This window comes from Lepus europaeus, chromosome 23, assembly GCF_033115175.1.
Source record: "Lepus europaeus isolate LE1 chromosome 23, mLepTim1.pri, whole genome shotgun sequence".
Taxonomy (NCBI): Eukaryota; Metazoa; Chordata; class Mammalia; order Lagomorpha; family Leporidae; genus Lepus; species Lepus europaeus.
This window is the reverse complement of record NC_084849.1, coordinates 24602327-24618814: the sequence shown is the minus strand read 5'-3', so window position 1 is coordinate 24618814 and position 16488 is coordinate 24602327. Positions and strand designations below refer to the sequence as shown.

At 50.7% G+C, this 16488-nt stretch overlaps 1 protein-coding gene across 7 annotated transcripts in view; it reads right to left on the bottom strand.

The window, feature by feature from the left end:
• SFI1 (SFI1 centrin binding protein) overlaps positions 1 to 16488 on the bottom strand; it is a 77057-nt gene that overhangs the window by 13257 nt on the left and 47312 nt on the right. For 5 of the 7 annotated variants that reach the window (XM_062182741.1, XM_062182740.1, XM_062182744.1 and 2 more), the window contains exons 9-16: positions 13482 to 13638; positions 9915 to 10076; positions 7927 to 7997; positions 7466 to 7483; positions 6981 to 7073; positions 5102 to 5199; positions 3807 to 3873; positions 1455 to 1585 (exon numbers count right to left, since the gene is read on the bottom strand). In XM_062182741.1, the coding sequence (XP_062038725.1) occupies positions 1455 to 1585; positions 3807 to 3873; positions 5102 to 5199; positions 6981 to 7073; positions 7466 to 7483; positions 7927 to 7997; positions 9915 to 10076; positions 13482 to 13638 (797 nt within the window). The remainder of the gene's footprint in view (positions 1 to 1454; positions 1586 to 3806; positions 3874 to 5101; positions 5200 to 6980; positions 7074 to 7465; positions 7484 to 7926; positions 7998 to 9914; positions 10077 to 13481; positions 13639 to 16488) is intronic. The other 2 variants (XM_062182743.1, XM_062182746.1) reach the window with 1 other exon arrangement.

Sequence of the window (16488 nt, the reverse complement as noted above, 5' to 3'; positions counted from 1 at the left end):
TTCTTCTGATCCAGGTTTCTGCTAAGGTATGGGAAAGCAGAAGATGGCCCAAGTGCTTGGGCCCCTGCGCCCGTGAGGGAGACCCAGGGGAAGCTCCTGACCCCTGGCTTTGGATCAGCCTGGCTCTGGCTGTTGCAGCCATTTGGGGAGCGAACCAGCAGATGAAGACCTCTCTCTCTGCTTTCCCTCTCTGTAACTCTGCCTCTCAAAAATAAATAAATAAATAAAAAATCTTTAAAAAACAAACAAAAAAAACCCCAGCATGTCAGAATCCTCTAAATCTAAGATCCATGTAACTTCTCCCAATGCATGCCCCCCATCTCTCTAAGAGTACGCTGTGCTCAGGGTAATCCCCAAAATGGTCACTCTAAGCCTTCCATGCACCTGTTCAAACATGTGTCCATCACTTACCTACAAGCCCAGTCCAATCCCCTCATCTCATGACTCCTCATCCCCTGGCTCACAGGAAGCCCCCCTGATACTTCCCCAGTTCTCTCTCCAAGTTCCAGAGGCTGACACAACTGTGTACACAAGGATCTGCCCCCTGAAACTGTTTGCCCACTGTCTCTCGTGCATCAACCTAACCACAAGAATTTAAAGCTCCAACAAAACCATCAAGATCTCTGCTTTGGCCACGCAGAAAACGGTGGACTTTGGCTTTGGAGCTGGGGATCTGACCCACGGCTCTGCCACTCACTGTGTCACCACAGGCAGATCCTTTATCACTTGGAGGCTGTTCTCTCGGTTTGTAAGGAAGGAAATTATTAACGAAGACGATGGTGTCATAGGCAGAATGAGTTTACATAAGCACGCTTCAAAAAGTTTGTGGAAAAAGGGTGTTTATTTTGTGGAAAAAATTAAAACCCATGTGTACGTTTTTCGCAGTATGCATTTCCACCAACTTTTTGAACACTCCATGTTTGCTGTCTTCCTTCCATCACCTTGCCCACCTCACTGGCAGACACACAGTCAGTGTTGGTCACTTCTTCTCTGCACGCCCCCAGCATGCAAGGACCTGCTCGGAGCACGTCTGGCCCTGCAGGAGCCAGAGGTGTTCCTTGACTTTCTAATTCTGATGATGACTACAACTGCAAGACTTCAAAAAGCCAAGTCTAGCAAAACAGGAACCGAGTGTTGCAGGAAAATCATGCTCGGGAGTGCCTGCCACCTAGCTGATGCCGAAAGCTAACGGGCGGCGTTCATGGATCTCTCTGCAGCCAGAGATGAGGACATAGGCTATTTGGAAAGCACTTGCCATCAAAGATGGACTTAAGCTTTTCCCAGGAGAAACCTGACTCCTCCTGCTCAATGAATCCAGTGAGCCCACATGAGAGAAAAACCAGAAGACTCAGCCTGGGCACTGGGCGGCTGAGAAGCAACACAAGTGGGCCGGGTGGTGGGCAGATCTGGACTCGGGCACCTGCCCCAAGGCAGGCAGGTGTCGCAACACATACCTGTGAAAACGCACTGCTGTCGAGTGGAGGACACGTTCCTGCTGGCGCCACCGCCACAGTCTGTGCCATGCGCGGAAGGCAGCGGGCAGGGCTCTGTGCTGGAAATGGTCGTCTGCTCTGGCTCGCAACAGCTGCAGGGAAACAACGAATGGTCTCTGTGCTTCACATCTTTTTTAAAAAAGACAATGAGGCCGGCGCCGCGGCTCACTAGGCTAATCCTCCGCCTTGCAGCACCGGCACACCGGGTTCTAGTCCTGGTCGGGGCACCGATCCTGTCCTGGTTGCCCCTCTTCCAGGCCAGCTCTCTGCTGTGGCCAGGGAGTGCAGTGGAGGATGGCCCAAGTGCTTGGGCCCTGCACCCCATGGGAGACCAGGAGAAGCACCTGGTTCCTGCCATCGGATCAGCGCGGTGCGCCGGCCGCAGCGCGCCTACCGCGGCGGCCATTGGAGGGTGAACCAACGGCAAAAGGAAGACCTTTCTCTCTGTCTCTCTCTCACTGTCCACTCTGTCAAAAAAAAAAAAAAAAAAGACAATGAGCTTTCAAAGTCAGCCTTCTGGAGGGTTGCTTCCCATACAGTAGCATTTGTTTATTTGAAAGGCAGAGTTACAGAGAAAAAGGGGGAGAGAGAGAGAGAGCTTTTCCAACTGCTGGTTCACTCCCTAAATGGCCACAACAGCCAGAGCTGGGTCGAGCTGAAGCCAGAAGCTTCTTCCGGGTCTCCCACATGGGTGCAGGTGCACAAGCACTTGGACGATCTTATGCTGCTTTCCAAGGCGCCTTAGCAGAGGGCTGGATTGGAAGTGAAACAGCTGGGTCTCTAACCAGTGCTCAGATGGATACTGATGTTGCAAGTGGCGCTTCACCGATTGTGCCACATTGCCGGCCCCCTGACCCTTGACTTTCTAACAGTGTTGGAAAAGGAGGGTTCCTCCTGAACACATACAACCTTTCAATCCGAAACTCAGTCTTTTTCAAAAGGGCCTCCCTATATTCTGTACCACCTGCAGTAAATGAACTTAAGGGAGCAAGTGGCAATGTCCTCTCAGCAACACAATCCAAAGGGATGTCAGAGAATGAAGGGACTTGAAGCATTTTCCAGATGTGGAAGGCAAGGGCAGCACGACAGCCATGCCCTGGGTTGGCTCTATCCACACTCCTAGAACTGAGACAATCTCTGGGTAAAGCTCCAGCATGGTCACCGGCAGCTGGCTCGTCCACCTGCACATTTACTCGGCCAGATAACAGTCCGCACACATACCCTACACAAAGCATTGTGTCGGGTGAAAGGGACAGGCTGCACCCTTAAGGAGCTCACAGCCTGGCAGGACTACACAGTGAATGCTCTGATAAAATCACACAGGAGGAGGGTGGGGCCGCGGGAGGAGAGCACACCCCTGAGCTGGGAGGTAGTGAGGAACCAAGAACCGCAGGGACCATGAGAAGCACATCCAGGGAGCAGCTGGCAGTTTACGTGGCCGGAGTGCAGTTACTGGGGCACCAACAGGACAGGGTGGAAATCCATCAGGGATCAGGAAATCCACAGGAATCTTATATACAGCCCTGAAAATTTGGATTCTATCTCCAAAACTATGGAGAATCGGCCAGAATCTCTAGATTCTAGCACCAGATGGAGATGGGGGTTGGGAGGGCAGCACAGAAATAACTGGAAGGGAGCTTGGTCTGCATGGCCCAACTTACTGCCAGGGATGGCTGGGAAGGGGTGCTTCTCACGTAGCACCCAGGCCGCCGTCACCCCTGAGCCTGAATGTGGCCTGGAGCGCCTTCCCAGTCAGCACTCCACGTCACAGCAAGTCCACATTTACTTACTGCCCTGCTACTAAATTATAAGCTCTGTGAGAACAGAAATTTTGCCTTCTTTCTACAGGATCACAGGCATAGCAGTTGTGCAATAAGTATTTTTTACATGGATCTGATTTGAAATTTTCTTTCTCAATCAGCCTTTGCTAATTTGTCACCCTGGCCTCCATCCCTGCCACACACTGTGGGCACCCATGCCCCACACTGTCCAGCACAGCGTCTGGGCTCTGCACCTGGCCCTGACTCTCCTGAAGTCACGCTGGGTGATGGGCTGACTTACTCCTCCAATAAATGATAAGCGCTCATTCTTTTCTGAGGGCACGAGCACTTCCCTAGCAGATGAACGGGAGTTAGGCAGACTTCCTGATGACACAGGGAGTTTGGCGGAAATACTGCTGAGTCTTTTTCCAGCACCTTCTCTTTCAAATCAGAACAAGACCTTTTGGAACAGGCCTTTTCCAAGAATAATTCCCAAGCAAATGGATCCAAGAACAGAAGCCAAGAGGGCTATCTGCTGCAAAGTACTCCACACCTTCTTGTATCGCCTCTTCTGGGAATACTGTAGCCACGACTTGATACACTTGTGTTGCAATGTCATCCTGAAATAAAGCACAACACCAAGTAAAGCCAACCGGTGCCTTCCGGTTTCTAAAATTTTGCTTTGTTTTTAAGGCAGGTAAATCTGGGTGAGCTACTCCTTGCGAACTAAAAGGCACCCTGGGAGCTTCCTTGTTTCATTCTAGGAGAGAAGAAACAAGAATCTGACAGCTCACATGAAATCTGTCAACTCCTAATTTCAGACTGTGAATTGCGTAAAAACTGACAATTTTCTTGCAAACCGAATTAGACCAAGTACAGGGTTGAGTCTCATGGCCTGGGTCTGTGACAGGTTCATGCCCCTTCACACACATAGTGACACTGACAGTGAGAGCCACACTCAGCTTTATAAGCCAGGATTCAGAATCATGACACATCCTGGTATCTCTGAATTAAGTCAGTTAAATATTCTCCAGGGGTGGGTATTGTGTGTGGGCAGTGAGTTAAGCTGCTCACAACACCTTATCAGCCTGGATCAAGTCCTGCTTCTGATCCAGCTTCCTGCTAATGTTCCTGAGAGGCAAAGATAATGGCCCAAGTACTTGAGTTCTTGTATCCACAGGGAGACTTAGATAGAGTCTAAGCCTGGCTCAGCTCCAGTTGCTGCTACCCCTGCTGCAGGGGTCCAAGTCCTTGGGTGTTTTCTGTTGCTTGCCCAGGCATATTAACAGGGAGCTGGACTGGAAGTGGAGGAGCCGAGACTCCAACCAAGGCTCATACGCGATGCCACGTCAGCTCACAGGCAGAAGAATAACCTGCTGTGGCACAATGGCAGCCCCAGGAAACTCGTTTTCACTTCATACTTTCTTTCCTGTTCCTTCTGAGTTTTCCTAACTGAATGACTAACTTTAAAACATGGGGACATGTCCTGCACCCTTTGAAGATGGAGCCACAAATACAGTACTTACTTGACAGATCCCTGGACATTAGCAACGCACACGTCCTAAGACACGAGCATCACTCCTGCTCAAAGCCTGAGGCAGTGTAGTAACAGGCTACCAGACACACATTTCACACCATGGTGGCCAAGAACCACCACAGTGATCCTCACTCTACCTCCTGTCCAATCAGACAAAACTAAAACACAAAGTCAGGAATCAGGGGGTCCACAGCACGGTCTCAACCCCTAAGAGGCCTTTGTGAATCGGTTGCACTCACTCATGCAAGGGGAATACAGTCATGGTCACAAGGTGTCCTGGGAGAGCTTGAGGATGAGGATGGAGTCCCTACCTGTAGTGGTCCCAGGCGGAGCACACCATGGGGAGCTGCTCTCTTTCCTCCTTCTGCTCAATCCGACACTGCCAGAGGTCCCAGAACCTGCGCAGCAGCTGCAGCGACACAGACAGGAAAGAGAAGTTTAGGAAGGTGAAAGGTAAAATCATCGCTCTTCACCTACTGGTGAGTCCTACTCCAACAGGCCATGAGCTTCCCCAAGAGCAGGAATTACCTCAGTGTGGAACAATCAACACACATGGGCTTGCAAAGTAATTGTGGCTGAGCTAGGGAGCTGTTCGTGGCCAATGTAAAAGACAAAAAGATGATTCCTTCAGTCTAGGGAGAGCTGTTCTTAATATGGGTCTCATGGGAGACAACAGCATTCAAAAAAAAAAAAAAAATCACTTTAGGGGCCAGTGTTGTGGCATAGCAGGTTAAGCTGCTGCCTGCAATGCCAGCATCCCATATAGGTGCTGATTCAAGACTTGGCTGCCCCACTTCTGATCCAGCTCCTTGATAATGTGCCTGGAAAAGCAGCAGAGGATGGCCCAAGTACTCAGGCTCCTGTACCTACACGGGAGACTGGCTTCGGTCTGGCCCAGCCCTGGCCATTGCAGCCATCTGGGGAGTGAACCAGCTGATGGAAGATAGATAGATAGATCTCTCTCTCTCTCTCCTCTCTAACCCTGCCTTTCAAATAAATAAAAGATAAATTTTAAAAATCACCTTAGAAATTAAACTTCTTGCATATTACTATCTATGGGGTAGTCTTAAAAAATGTTTACTTCAACCTAATGGAAACTTCACACTTAACTTTCAGTTTGTAGTAACTGCATAAAACAAGGAAATTTTTAAAAAAGATTTATTTTATTTATTTATTTATTTGAGAGACAGAGTTAGAGAGAGATAGGAGAGACAGAAAGGTCTTCCAGCCCCTGGTTCACTCCACAAATGGCCACACGGCTGGAGCTGGGCCGCTAAGAAGCCAGGAACCAGGAGCTTCTTCCAGGTCTCCCATGAAGGTGCAAGGGCCCAAGCACTTGGGCATCATCCACTGCTTTCCCAGGCCACAGCAGAGAGCTGGATTGGAAGAGGAGCAGCCGGGACTAGAACTGGTACCCATATGGGATGCCAGCACTGCAGGCGGTGGTTTTCCCCGCTATGCCACTGTGCTGGCCCCTGAACATTTTCATAAAATAACAAAACACACCCAGAAACAAAACGTACAAGTAGAGACATCAGGTAAACGAGCCGCTGAAGAGAATGGATTTATAAAGGAACTTTATAAGGTTGATTGAGGTACATTAATGGAACAGACTTAAGGTGCATGACTTAAAGTGTACTCACATCACCATACCCCTTTGGCCAGGGTTAAAATCCGCAGTACTCAACATCTAGGTCAACCATTAATTCTCTTAGCAAACAGATTAAAAAAAAAAAAAAAAAAAATGGGATCAACAAGGCAAACCCAAGAGTTTTTCTATCAGCAGGTATGGATTACCTTAGGGTACTAAGGTCTGGAGGCTAAAATCCAGAGATCTTTAAGCGTACAGCCACCAGAAGGGGTCCCTCAGGACAGATACTTGGTCTAGCAGTTTAAGCACCCATGTCCCGTATCGGAGTACCCGGGTCCTACACTGACTCCAGCTTCCTGCTAACGCAGACCCTAGGAGGTGGCAGTGATGGCTCAGGTAACTGGGTCCTGCCACCCCCGTGGGAGACCCGGATAGAGTGCCCAGCTCCTGGTCTTGGCCCCAGCCCAGCCTGGGCCATGGAGGGTTGTCAGGGAGTGAACCGGTGGGTGGCAGTATATTCTCTCTTTCTCTCAGATAATTTTTTTAAACAATTAAAGTAAAGAGGAAAGAGATACGCTGGCACAGAAAACAGCCCTCACCGTCATGTCGTGCTGCTGGTGAGCCAGATTCTTTCTTATTCGTTGGAGACGGGCACGGGTCACATTGTCTTTCAGGGCTCTAAAGCAAAAGCTCTGGGCAAAGGAGAAAGGACACAACGGGTCACAAAGACAAGACTCAGCAGAGTCTGTAAAAATAAGAGCAGACAAAGGAAGGCGGTGCCCTGATCAGGAAGCCAGCAGCTCATTCAGAGCCACCCCATTCCCAAGTGTTTCTTGGGAATGAATCTCCCTTGAGATTCATCAGGAGCCCACACAGCGGCAGTGGTATCTCAGCATTTATCAGCCACTCCCACTGCCCACAGGCACTGCACAGAACAAACACACCCTCACCTCTGATCAGGGGATCCCCTGACCCACAGGAGAATTCTACAGAGGTCAAACATTAGCTTTGGCCTTTTGAAAAGGAGACAAACTTTTGGGCTGTGGTGGTGTTTTTACCATGTGGATCCTATGTGTACACTTACACGATCATAAACGCAGCTCTGCTGGCATCAATAGAAGGAATCTTTGGTGAGCAGGGCTTGGGGAAGGGCAGGGTTTCCAGGCCTGGATCCAGCTCCATGACTAGCACCTCACGTGATCTGAGCAGAGCCCGCGGTCCCCATGCCCCCACACCCAGGGCTTCAGTTTTCCGCGACAGACGTGAGGAGCCCAGACGGACTGGGTTTTCCTCGGGTGCTCTGTGGAACCCCACAGGCTCCTGGAAGACCTTGCTTCAAGCACAGCTTTGCTGCGTTAGGCTTCCACTACTGAAAAGGGCCTCTGCCGCTTAAAAAAGCCCAGGACTAGACCGTCTCTAGGGTGCTGCACAGCTCCAAAGCCCTCTGACCAGGAATGGAAGGAGGGCCGCCCTTGGGGGCCGAGATGGGCCGGGGCCCCAGGAGCGGGAGCCTGAGCGAGGCTGATGAGGCCACGGCCCTCTTACCAGCAGGCTGAGCCTGCGGCGCTCTTCTGCCACCTCCGCCAGGGCTGCTTCCTCTGCGCAGAGCAGCACGTCTGCCGGGACGTTAAGGCTCGGGTCTCAACACGGTTCCCGCCCCACACATCCCAGGGACCAACCTGGAGGGTCAGGCCCTGTGGCCCAGGGAAGCAGCGGGCAAGTTACTTCCCAAGCACTACCTCGCCCTGAGCTAAGCCACTGCCCACTTTGGTAAACATCTCCAAAATCCTCCTATCTGAAGCACAACCTGCTCCCTTCCCTGCGCTCTGTCTGGCATCACAACCCAGTCAGATGTTTGAGCTAAAAACCTCTCGAGCTATTTGCAAATGTTTTCTCCTCTCACTCCCCCCATCGACTCCGTTGCTGAGCCCATCTGCTCTCCCACATCTCTCTCCTCTGCTCACCCTCCGGTTCTGTCCTCACCCCCAACACCGCATGGCCCACCTGGCCTGCCCTTCACACAGGCTGTGAGGTGACTAGCTCACCTGGCTGGCCTCTCTCCTCAAATCCAGAATCACCCTTTCTAAAGCACAAATCTGACTGCTTCTGTTCTCTTCTTAAAAACCTCCAGAGGCTCCCCGGTGGCCCTCAGGAGAGAGCCTAAACTCCTGCTCACTGCGTAAGGGCTGCACAAGCCAGTCCCCAGGCCACATGGCCCTCCCCCACCCTGCCCCTGCCAGCCACAGCCCCGCAGTGCACAACAGGGTGTCCAACGCCTTTGCTCGCTCCCAGCCTGCGCCAAGTCCTTCCCTCCTCCCGCGGGGTGAACTTGCTCCCTCCAAGACTCCACTCCAACACTGCCTCTTCAGCTCAGTCTCCATTGGCTCCTGCAGGACTTGCTACAGTCACGCCACGCTGTAAGGCTGCATTGTCGCGTCTGTTTTCCCTGCCAGACAATCACCTCCTGTTAGTCTTTGAGCTTCCCCCTATCCCAGAGCTTAAGCAGGCTTTACCGCAAGGCAGTCCCATTTCTCATGTTGGGCAAGTGCTGCGGCATGGGGCAGTGATTAAGAACACGTGCCCAAGGACGGCGCCGTGGCTCAACAAGCTAATCCTCCGCCTTGCGGCGCCGGCACTCTGGGTTCTAGTCCCGGTCGGGGCGCCATATTCTGTACCGGTTGCCCCTCTTCCAGGCCAGCTCTCTGCTATGGCCCGGGAGTGCAGTGGAGGATGGCCCAAGTGCTTGGGCCCTGCACCCGCATGGGAGACCAGGAGAAGCACCTGGCTCCTGCCTTCGGATCAGTGCGGTGCACTGGCCCCAGCGCGCCGGCCGCGGCGGCCATTGGAGGGTGAACCAATGGCAAAGGAAGACCTTTCTCTGTCTCTCTCTGTCCACTCTGCCTGTAAAAAAAAAAAAAAAAAAAAAAAAAATTTGACAAAATTAAAAAAAAAAAAAAAAAAGAACACGTGCCTAGAAGTCGAAAGCCTGACTTTTAAAAGCTCTTGGCTCTGCCAGTGGTTTGCTGTGACAGTGAAAACCACTGAGCTTCACCTAAATCAGTGTAGCACGGACACAGTGACTCGTGCTCTTAGGGCTGCCGTGAGGACTCCCAGGGTAACGCGCGCAGATGCACACAGGAACATCTCCACAAAGCAAAGCTACGGCGACAGTGGTGGTGTCACCACGTGACAGCTGTGGCAATCTCTACTACCCACAAGGTGGAGACGAGCAATGGGTCGATGACACCAAGAGACTACAGTGAGGAGGGCAGGGACACTGTGAGGGGAGAGAGGGCCCGCAGTGAGCGGAGAGCAGACTGGGCTGCCAGCAGTGTTGTGTTATTTAGATCGGTTGGTGGGGACCTAGGTGTTCGTTTTACTGTTATTCTTTAAACTCTAAGTACATAAGTCCCAAGTAGACAGCACACTGTAAAAGCAGGTCAACAGAAGATAAAGTTGTCTTTGCTAAGGGTTCCGCCTCTATCTCCTGACTTTTGCCTCACCACTGCTGAGCTCATGCAGCCGAAGGATACAGTGTTTCCAGCGCACAAAGGCCCGGTGCAGGGCCATCCTCCTGGCCAGCTCCCCCAGCGCAGCCTGCTGGCTGTACAAGGTTTGCCTCCGCTCCCAGGCCCACTGCCAATCACAGAAGTGTATCTGAAGCACAGTAGCGCGGTGGAATCGCTGGGCCATTTCTGCAACAGACAGGAACTTCAGTGCTGCTCCCCCCATGCTGGGAGATGAGCTGGAAGCATTAATTTTTTTTCCAATTTGAAAGGCAGAGAGACATGTACGGAAAGAGAGGGGAGAAGGGGAGGAAGAGAGAATGAAGAGGCGGGTAAGCGCATACTCCCATCCGCTGGTTCACTCCATATGCCCACAGTGGCCAGGGCTGCACTAGGCAGGCCAGCAGCTGGGAAGCGGTGGCATGGACACAACGACACGAGTTGTCATGGTGACATGAGTCATCACTGCTGCCCCCACTGGACTCGCACTGGCAGGAAGCCGGAATCAGTAACCGCAGCCAGGAACGAAAACCAGGCACTCCAAGTGTGCAGCCCACTCCTCAAAGCAACCTTAAGACAAGCTGAACCCCACCCCGGCAGTCAGCAGGGAGGGACTCGAGGCTCTTCCACAACGAATCCTTAGATAAACACGATAAACAGTGGAAGGTCATTAGGAATCCCTAGCTGTCATCTGCTCTCTCAGGAGGAGGGCACCATGCAGTCAGTTACATCACAGAGCCACAGCTGACTGCTGCTGTCCACGAGGACTCTTGCTTCACTTCTGCCTCTGTCCAGACGTCTCCCAGCTAGGACTTCAGGACTAAGAAATGCCCTGCAGCTTGACCGCCAGGCTGGCAGAGGTGTTTCTGAGCTTCCAGCCAGGCTGACCCTAGCTCAGCTCCATTTTTCCTCAGTACTAGTCGGCTAACGGCCTGGTGAGCTGAATCCCAGGAGGTGTAAGGGAATCAGTCTTGGAACTCAAATGCTGTAAGTCCAGGTTGGTCTGTAGCTGGTCATGCTAGCCAGCTCAACGCTTTCTCCCCTTACCTGTGGTTTTGCTTTCTAGAGCTTCAGTTACTCAGGGTCAGTGTGATATGAAATATTAAAATTTGTCCTAACTCTTTTGAGAGAGAGACTATATTCACATAATTTATTATAGTATATTGCCATTAGTCATTGTCACTAATCTCTCTTAGTGTTGAATTTAAAAATTATACTTTAGGCCAGTGCCGCGGCTCAGTAGGCTAATCCTCTGCCTTGCGGCGCCGGCACACCGGGTTCTAGTCCCGGTCGGGGGCACCATATTCTGTACCGGTTGCCCCTCTTCTAGGCCAGCTCTCTGCTGTGGCCCGGGAGTGCAGTGAAGGACGGCCCAAGTCCTTGGGCCCTGCACCCACACGGGAGACCAGGAGAATCACCTGGCTCCCGGCTTCGGATCAGCGCGGTGCGCCAGCCGCAGTGGCCATTGGAGGGTGAACCAACGGTAAAAGGAAGACCTTTCTCTGTCTCTCTCACTCACTGTCCACTCTGTCTGTCAAAAATAAAAATAAAAAAATTTTTAAAAATACAAATTATACTTTATCATAGGTATGTATGCACAGGAAAAACACAGTTTTCAGGCATCTACTAGGGGGTCTTGGACATATCCCCCAGATAAGGGGTGACATTACTGTACTTAAAGTCTTACAAAAGTGGTGGCTAGCTATGTAAAAAAAAAAAGCAAGAAACAAAGTTGTAGGTAGGGGGTCAGCGCTGTAGTGCAGTGGGTTAACGCCCTGGCCTGAAGCGCCGGCATCCCCTGTGGGTGCCAGTTCGAAACCCGGCTGCTCCACTTCTGACCCAGCTTTCTGCTCTGGCCTGGGAAAGCAATGGAAGATGGCCCAAATCCTTGGGCCCCTGCACCCACGTGGGAGACCTGGAGGAAGCTCCTGGCTCTTGGCTCCAGATCAGCACAGCTCCGGCAGTTGCAGCCAATTGAGGAGTGAACCATCAGATAGAAGACCTCTTTCTCTCTCTCTCTGCCTCTCCTCTCTCTGTGTAACTCTGACTTGCAAATAAATAAATAAATATTTAAATAAAAAGTTATCATATTAATCATCATAATCAGTATTTACAGTATATTTAAACCCCTGTTTGCATAAAATGTATGCATAGAGGAAAATAAGTGAATTGATGGTGATCTATTTTCCTCTTCAATCTCCTTTGGGGGTGGGGGAAGCCACTGTAATCCATAAGCTGTACTTTGGAAATTCATATTCATTAAATAAAAGTTAAAAAAAACTCCTTTGAAGCCGGCGCCGCGGTTCACTAGGCTAATCCTCCGCCTTGCGGCGCCGGCACACCGGGTTCTAGTCCCGGTCGGGGCACCGATCCTGTCCCGGTTGCCCCTCTTCCAGGCCAGCTCTCTGCTGTGGCCAGGGAGTGCAGTGGAGGATGGCCCAAGTGCTTGGGCCCTGCACCCCATGGGAGACCAGGAGAAGCACCTAGCTCCTGCCATCGGAACAGCGCGGTGCGCCGGCCGCAGCGCGCCTACCGCGGCGGCCATTGGAGGGTGAACCAACGGCAAAAAGGAAGACCTTTCTCTCTGTTTCTCTCTCTACTGTCCACTCTGCCTGTCAAAAATTTAAAAAAAAAAAAAAAAAAAAAACTCCTTTGAACAAAAAAATCTGTGATATAACAAGGTCACATTCCTTTTGCGAATTTCAAAAAGTTCATGGAAAATGGAATTAAGAGAGGCCAGCGCCATGGCTTAACAGGCTAATCCTCCGCCTTGCGGCGCCGGCACACTGGGTTCTAGTCCCGGTTGGGGCACTGGATTCTATCCCGGTTGCCCCTCTTCCAGGCCAGCTCTCTGCTATGGCCCAGGAAGGCAGTGGAGGATGGCCCAAGTGCTTGGGCCCCTGCACCCACATGGGAGACCAGGAGAAGCACCTGGCTCCTGGCTTCGGATCAGCAAGATGCGCCGGCCGCAGCAGCCATTGGAGGGTGAGCCAACGGCAAAAAGGAAGACCTTTCTCTCTGTCTCCCTCTCTCTCACTATCCACTCTGCCTGTCAAAAAAAAAAAAAAAAAAAAGGAATTAAAAGATAACTTTAGGGGCAAGTGTTTGGCCCAGCTGTTCAGATGTCTCTGTCCCCTATCAGGGTTCAATTCCCACCTCCGGCTGCTGTTTCCAGCTTCCTGCTAATGTGCACCCTGGGGGCAGCAAAAGCCCTTCTACCTAATGGGAGACCTGGAATGAGCTCCTGAAGTTGGAGACTGTTGCAGGCATTTGAGGAGGGAATCAGGAGATGGGAGTTCTCTCTGCCTTTCAAAACAAAAAGTAAACATTTTTGAAAGGAGAAAAATAAAGGAAAACTTTGTTTTTGGTGCAAAATTTTGAAATCATGTATTGCTTTTTTGTAACATGCATCTCCCACAAACTTTTCTGAAGACCCAGTGGAAACATTTCAAAATTTTTCTGCACCAAAATAAACTTAGCTTTCAGTTCCATTTCCCACAAACCTGAATCCCCCTCATAAAGCACTCCTGCCAGCAGCAGAGTGCAAACTGTGACTAGATCCTCCGTCTCGAGAGCCTGGGGTTTCCTACTCACCATTCCTCTGTCGCTTGGCTCTGCGGACATCCAGGTATTCAAGCCAGGCCTTTAGGAACCTCCGCTTTTGTCGACCCTGATGGTGCTTCACTGCGAAGACCGCCTTCTGTCTCTCCCTCTGGCTACGCAAGAGCTGGTCTTGCCACTGACACCAAGCCTGTAAACCAGAGAAAACAACGGTCAAAGGAGCACCAGGAACAGAGACGGAGCACAGGGGAGGAGGGTGAAGACAGACAGATACACACAGGGCTGGGCCAAGCCAAAATCTGAAGCCTAGAACTCAATCTGGGTCCCCTCCATGGGTGGCAGGGCTCAAAGCCATGAGCTGGATGACTTCCAGAACGCACATGAGCAGGAAACTGCAATGGGAAGCGGGGCTGTGACTGAAACCGAGGGACTCTGAGACGGGATGCGGGTGTCCCGAGGTGCATCTTAACTTCTGTGTGTAACGCTCATCATGATTTTTTTTTCCAGATTAAAAATGAAAGTCGGGAAGCAGGGAGGCAGTGGATGCCGAGTATTTGGTCGAGCACCAGTGTGCCTAGGTTCAAGACCTGGCTGCACTCCCGATGCCAGCTTCCTGTCAGTGCACATTCTGGAAGGTGGAGCAATGGCTCCCGTGGCTGGGTCCCTGCTACCTATATGGGCGCTCCCTGCTCCTGATGTTGGTCTGGCACAGCTCTAGCAGTTGCTGGCATTTGGGGAGTGAACCAGCAGTTGAGAGTTCTCTTCTGTCTAATAAATAAAATTGTTAAAAATCTAAAAAGAGAAATTAAAAAACAAAATCAATGGACAAGAAGCAAGGACAGTCTGAGGGATGGTATAATTAATTCAGACTTGGGATGGGTGTGGGTCTGCCCTTTCTTCCAAAGGAGGAGGAAGCCAACTGTCCAGAGGCCCTTCACCAGGCAGGGTCGTCTCAGGGAAGCACACCTACAGAGTACGAGGGTCTACGTGGAGCTCCTTACGACTGTGCACTAAAGCGCCCCTGTGTGCAGTGATAATGCAGGCCCTGGCTTGAAGATGACTTTTACAGAAAGTCCAATAATAATCATGTCTTCTGTTCTTAAACCCGGAATACCTCTTCTCCTTTCCTTCAGTTGAATAACATCCTTCCTGGCTCACTAAGAAAACAGATGCCAACAAAAGAGAATTTCCTCAAGGTCCCACCATGCCCACACCCTCACCCACGCAGAGGCTCTGCCTTCCTGCTCCCAACAGGGGTCCTGGCTACACCCTGGCTCCTCTCATCTTCTCAAGTTCATCACTCTGGCAACTCCCCCTCCTGTGCAGTCCCAGTTTTCCACTCTTTGCTAGATTTTAAAAGCCAGCACATGAATGTGCTATTAGTTCTCCCATCCTAAGAGATAACAAAATCTCTTCAACCAAAGGCAATGGGTGATTTTTGATTGGACTCTGGACCAGGCATGAAAATGCAACATTATACAGTTTAATATGAACAGTATACAAACATTACATAATCTTACCAATGTTAAACTTCTTGGATATAATAATGATATTATGATTGCATAGGAGAATGTCCTAATATTTAACAGATACAAGCTGAAGTGTTCAGGGTAAACTTTATGACCATAATTTTAAAATTGTTCAAAAAATATATTTTAGACTTAGAGAAATCAAATGTGGCAAGATGTTAACAAGCAGTTAAACCAGGGGAAGTACAGTGTGTACCTCTTCTGCGCTGCTGTCAGAAATAAAAACTTGAGAGAAAACTATCGTCACGGAAACACTTCCTGAAAGGAATGGACCAGTGATTCTCAGTCAAAGCCACACCCACTCTAGACCACACTTGCCACCCAGGAACACTCCAGCTCCCTCCTTTCCAAGCTCCTGCGTCAAAAGGCTGTTTTTGAATTTTTCTTCTTTCAGGCAAGCTTTCTTGAACCTCCTGTCCTCAGCTTCCTGAAGCTGCTCTTACCCAGTGATCTTCAATCTCCACGCTGCTTGATGCAAAGGTCTACACTCGCTCAGTCCTCACCTTCCCTGCTCCGCCAGAAGCACCCGGCACAGCCGCTCACGGCTTCCTTCCCCTGGCTTCCAGGACACCTGTGCCCCTCGTCGTGTCTGCTGCACACTCCTGCACAGGCTCCACCCCGGTCCTCTACGCTAACCATACTCACTCCTTCCATTCTTACCCCTGTTGTGCCTTCAGATACCATCTCCTGCTGGGGCCCTCCCCATATACCCCACTGCCTCCCTGGAGTCTCCCTAAGAAGAGGGCTCCTCCCAGTCTCTCTGCTCAAGCTCACTTCTCCCTCAGCCTTCTCCAATCCAGCCAATGGCAACTCCACTCTTCCAGATGCTCAGGCTCAACCCAGGGAATCCTCTTGGCACCTTTCTCTGGAAGTTCATATATTAAATCTCTCCATTAGCAAATCCTATAGGCTATATGTCCAAACTATGTCCAGAATCCAAGTACCACCTTACTTACCATCCTTGTCCAAGATCTCACTTTCTATTTAAAAAAAAAAAATAACTATTTATTCACAAGAGTGAGTGAGTGTCCATCTGTTGGTTCACTGCCCAAAGGCCCCCAGTGGCCAGGGCTGAAGCCAGGAACTCATTCCTGGACTTCCATGTGGGTAGCAGGAGCCCAACGACTTCAGCCAGGGTTTGAACTGGCAGGTAGCTAGAGTCGGGCACTGAACCCAGGTACTCCAATACCGGATGTGGATGTTTTAACCCCTAGACCCTCTGATCCGTTCCTAACAGAACAACTGGAGTGCCCTCCTTGGTTTGCTGTGGTGGTTATGTCATTTAAACCCCTCCTTTTCATATGACCTTTCCCTCTCTACCTGTCTTCTCTGTCATGCCACCACCAGTCTATCAGAGAAACCAAGTCACTTACCCTACAAAATGTCCCACATTTTAGATCTGACTGTCTCTTCGAGGGAACTTTAACTTGTTCCTCTGATCCCTGGATTTCCTATAAACTGACAGATTCACATTAGACTTGGTTGGCATCACTTCCAGTTTTTTTAAGCAA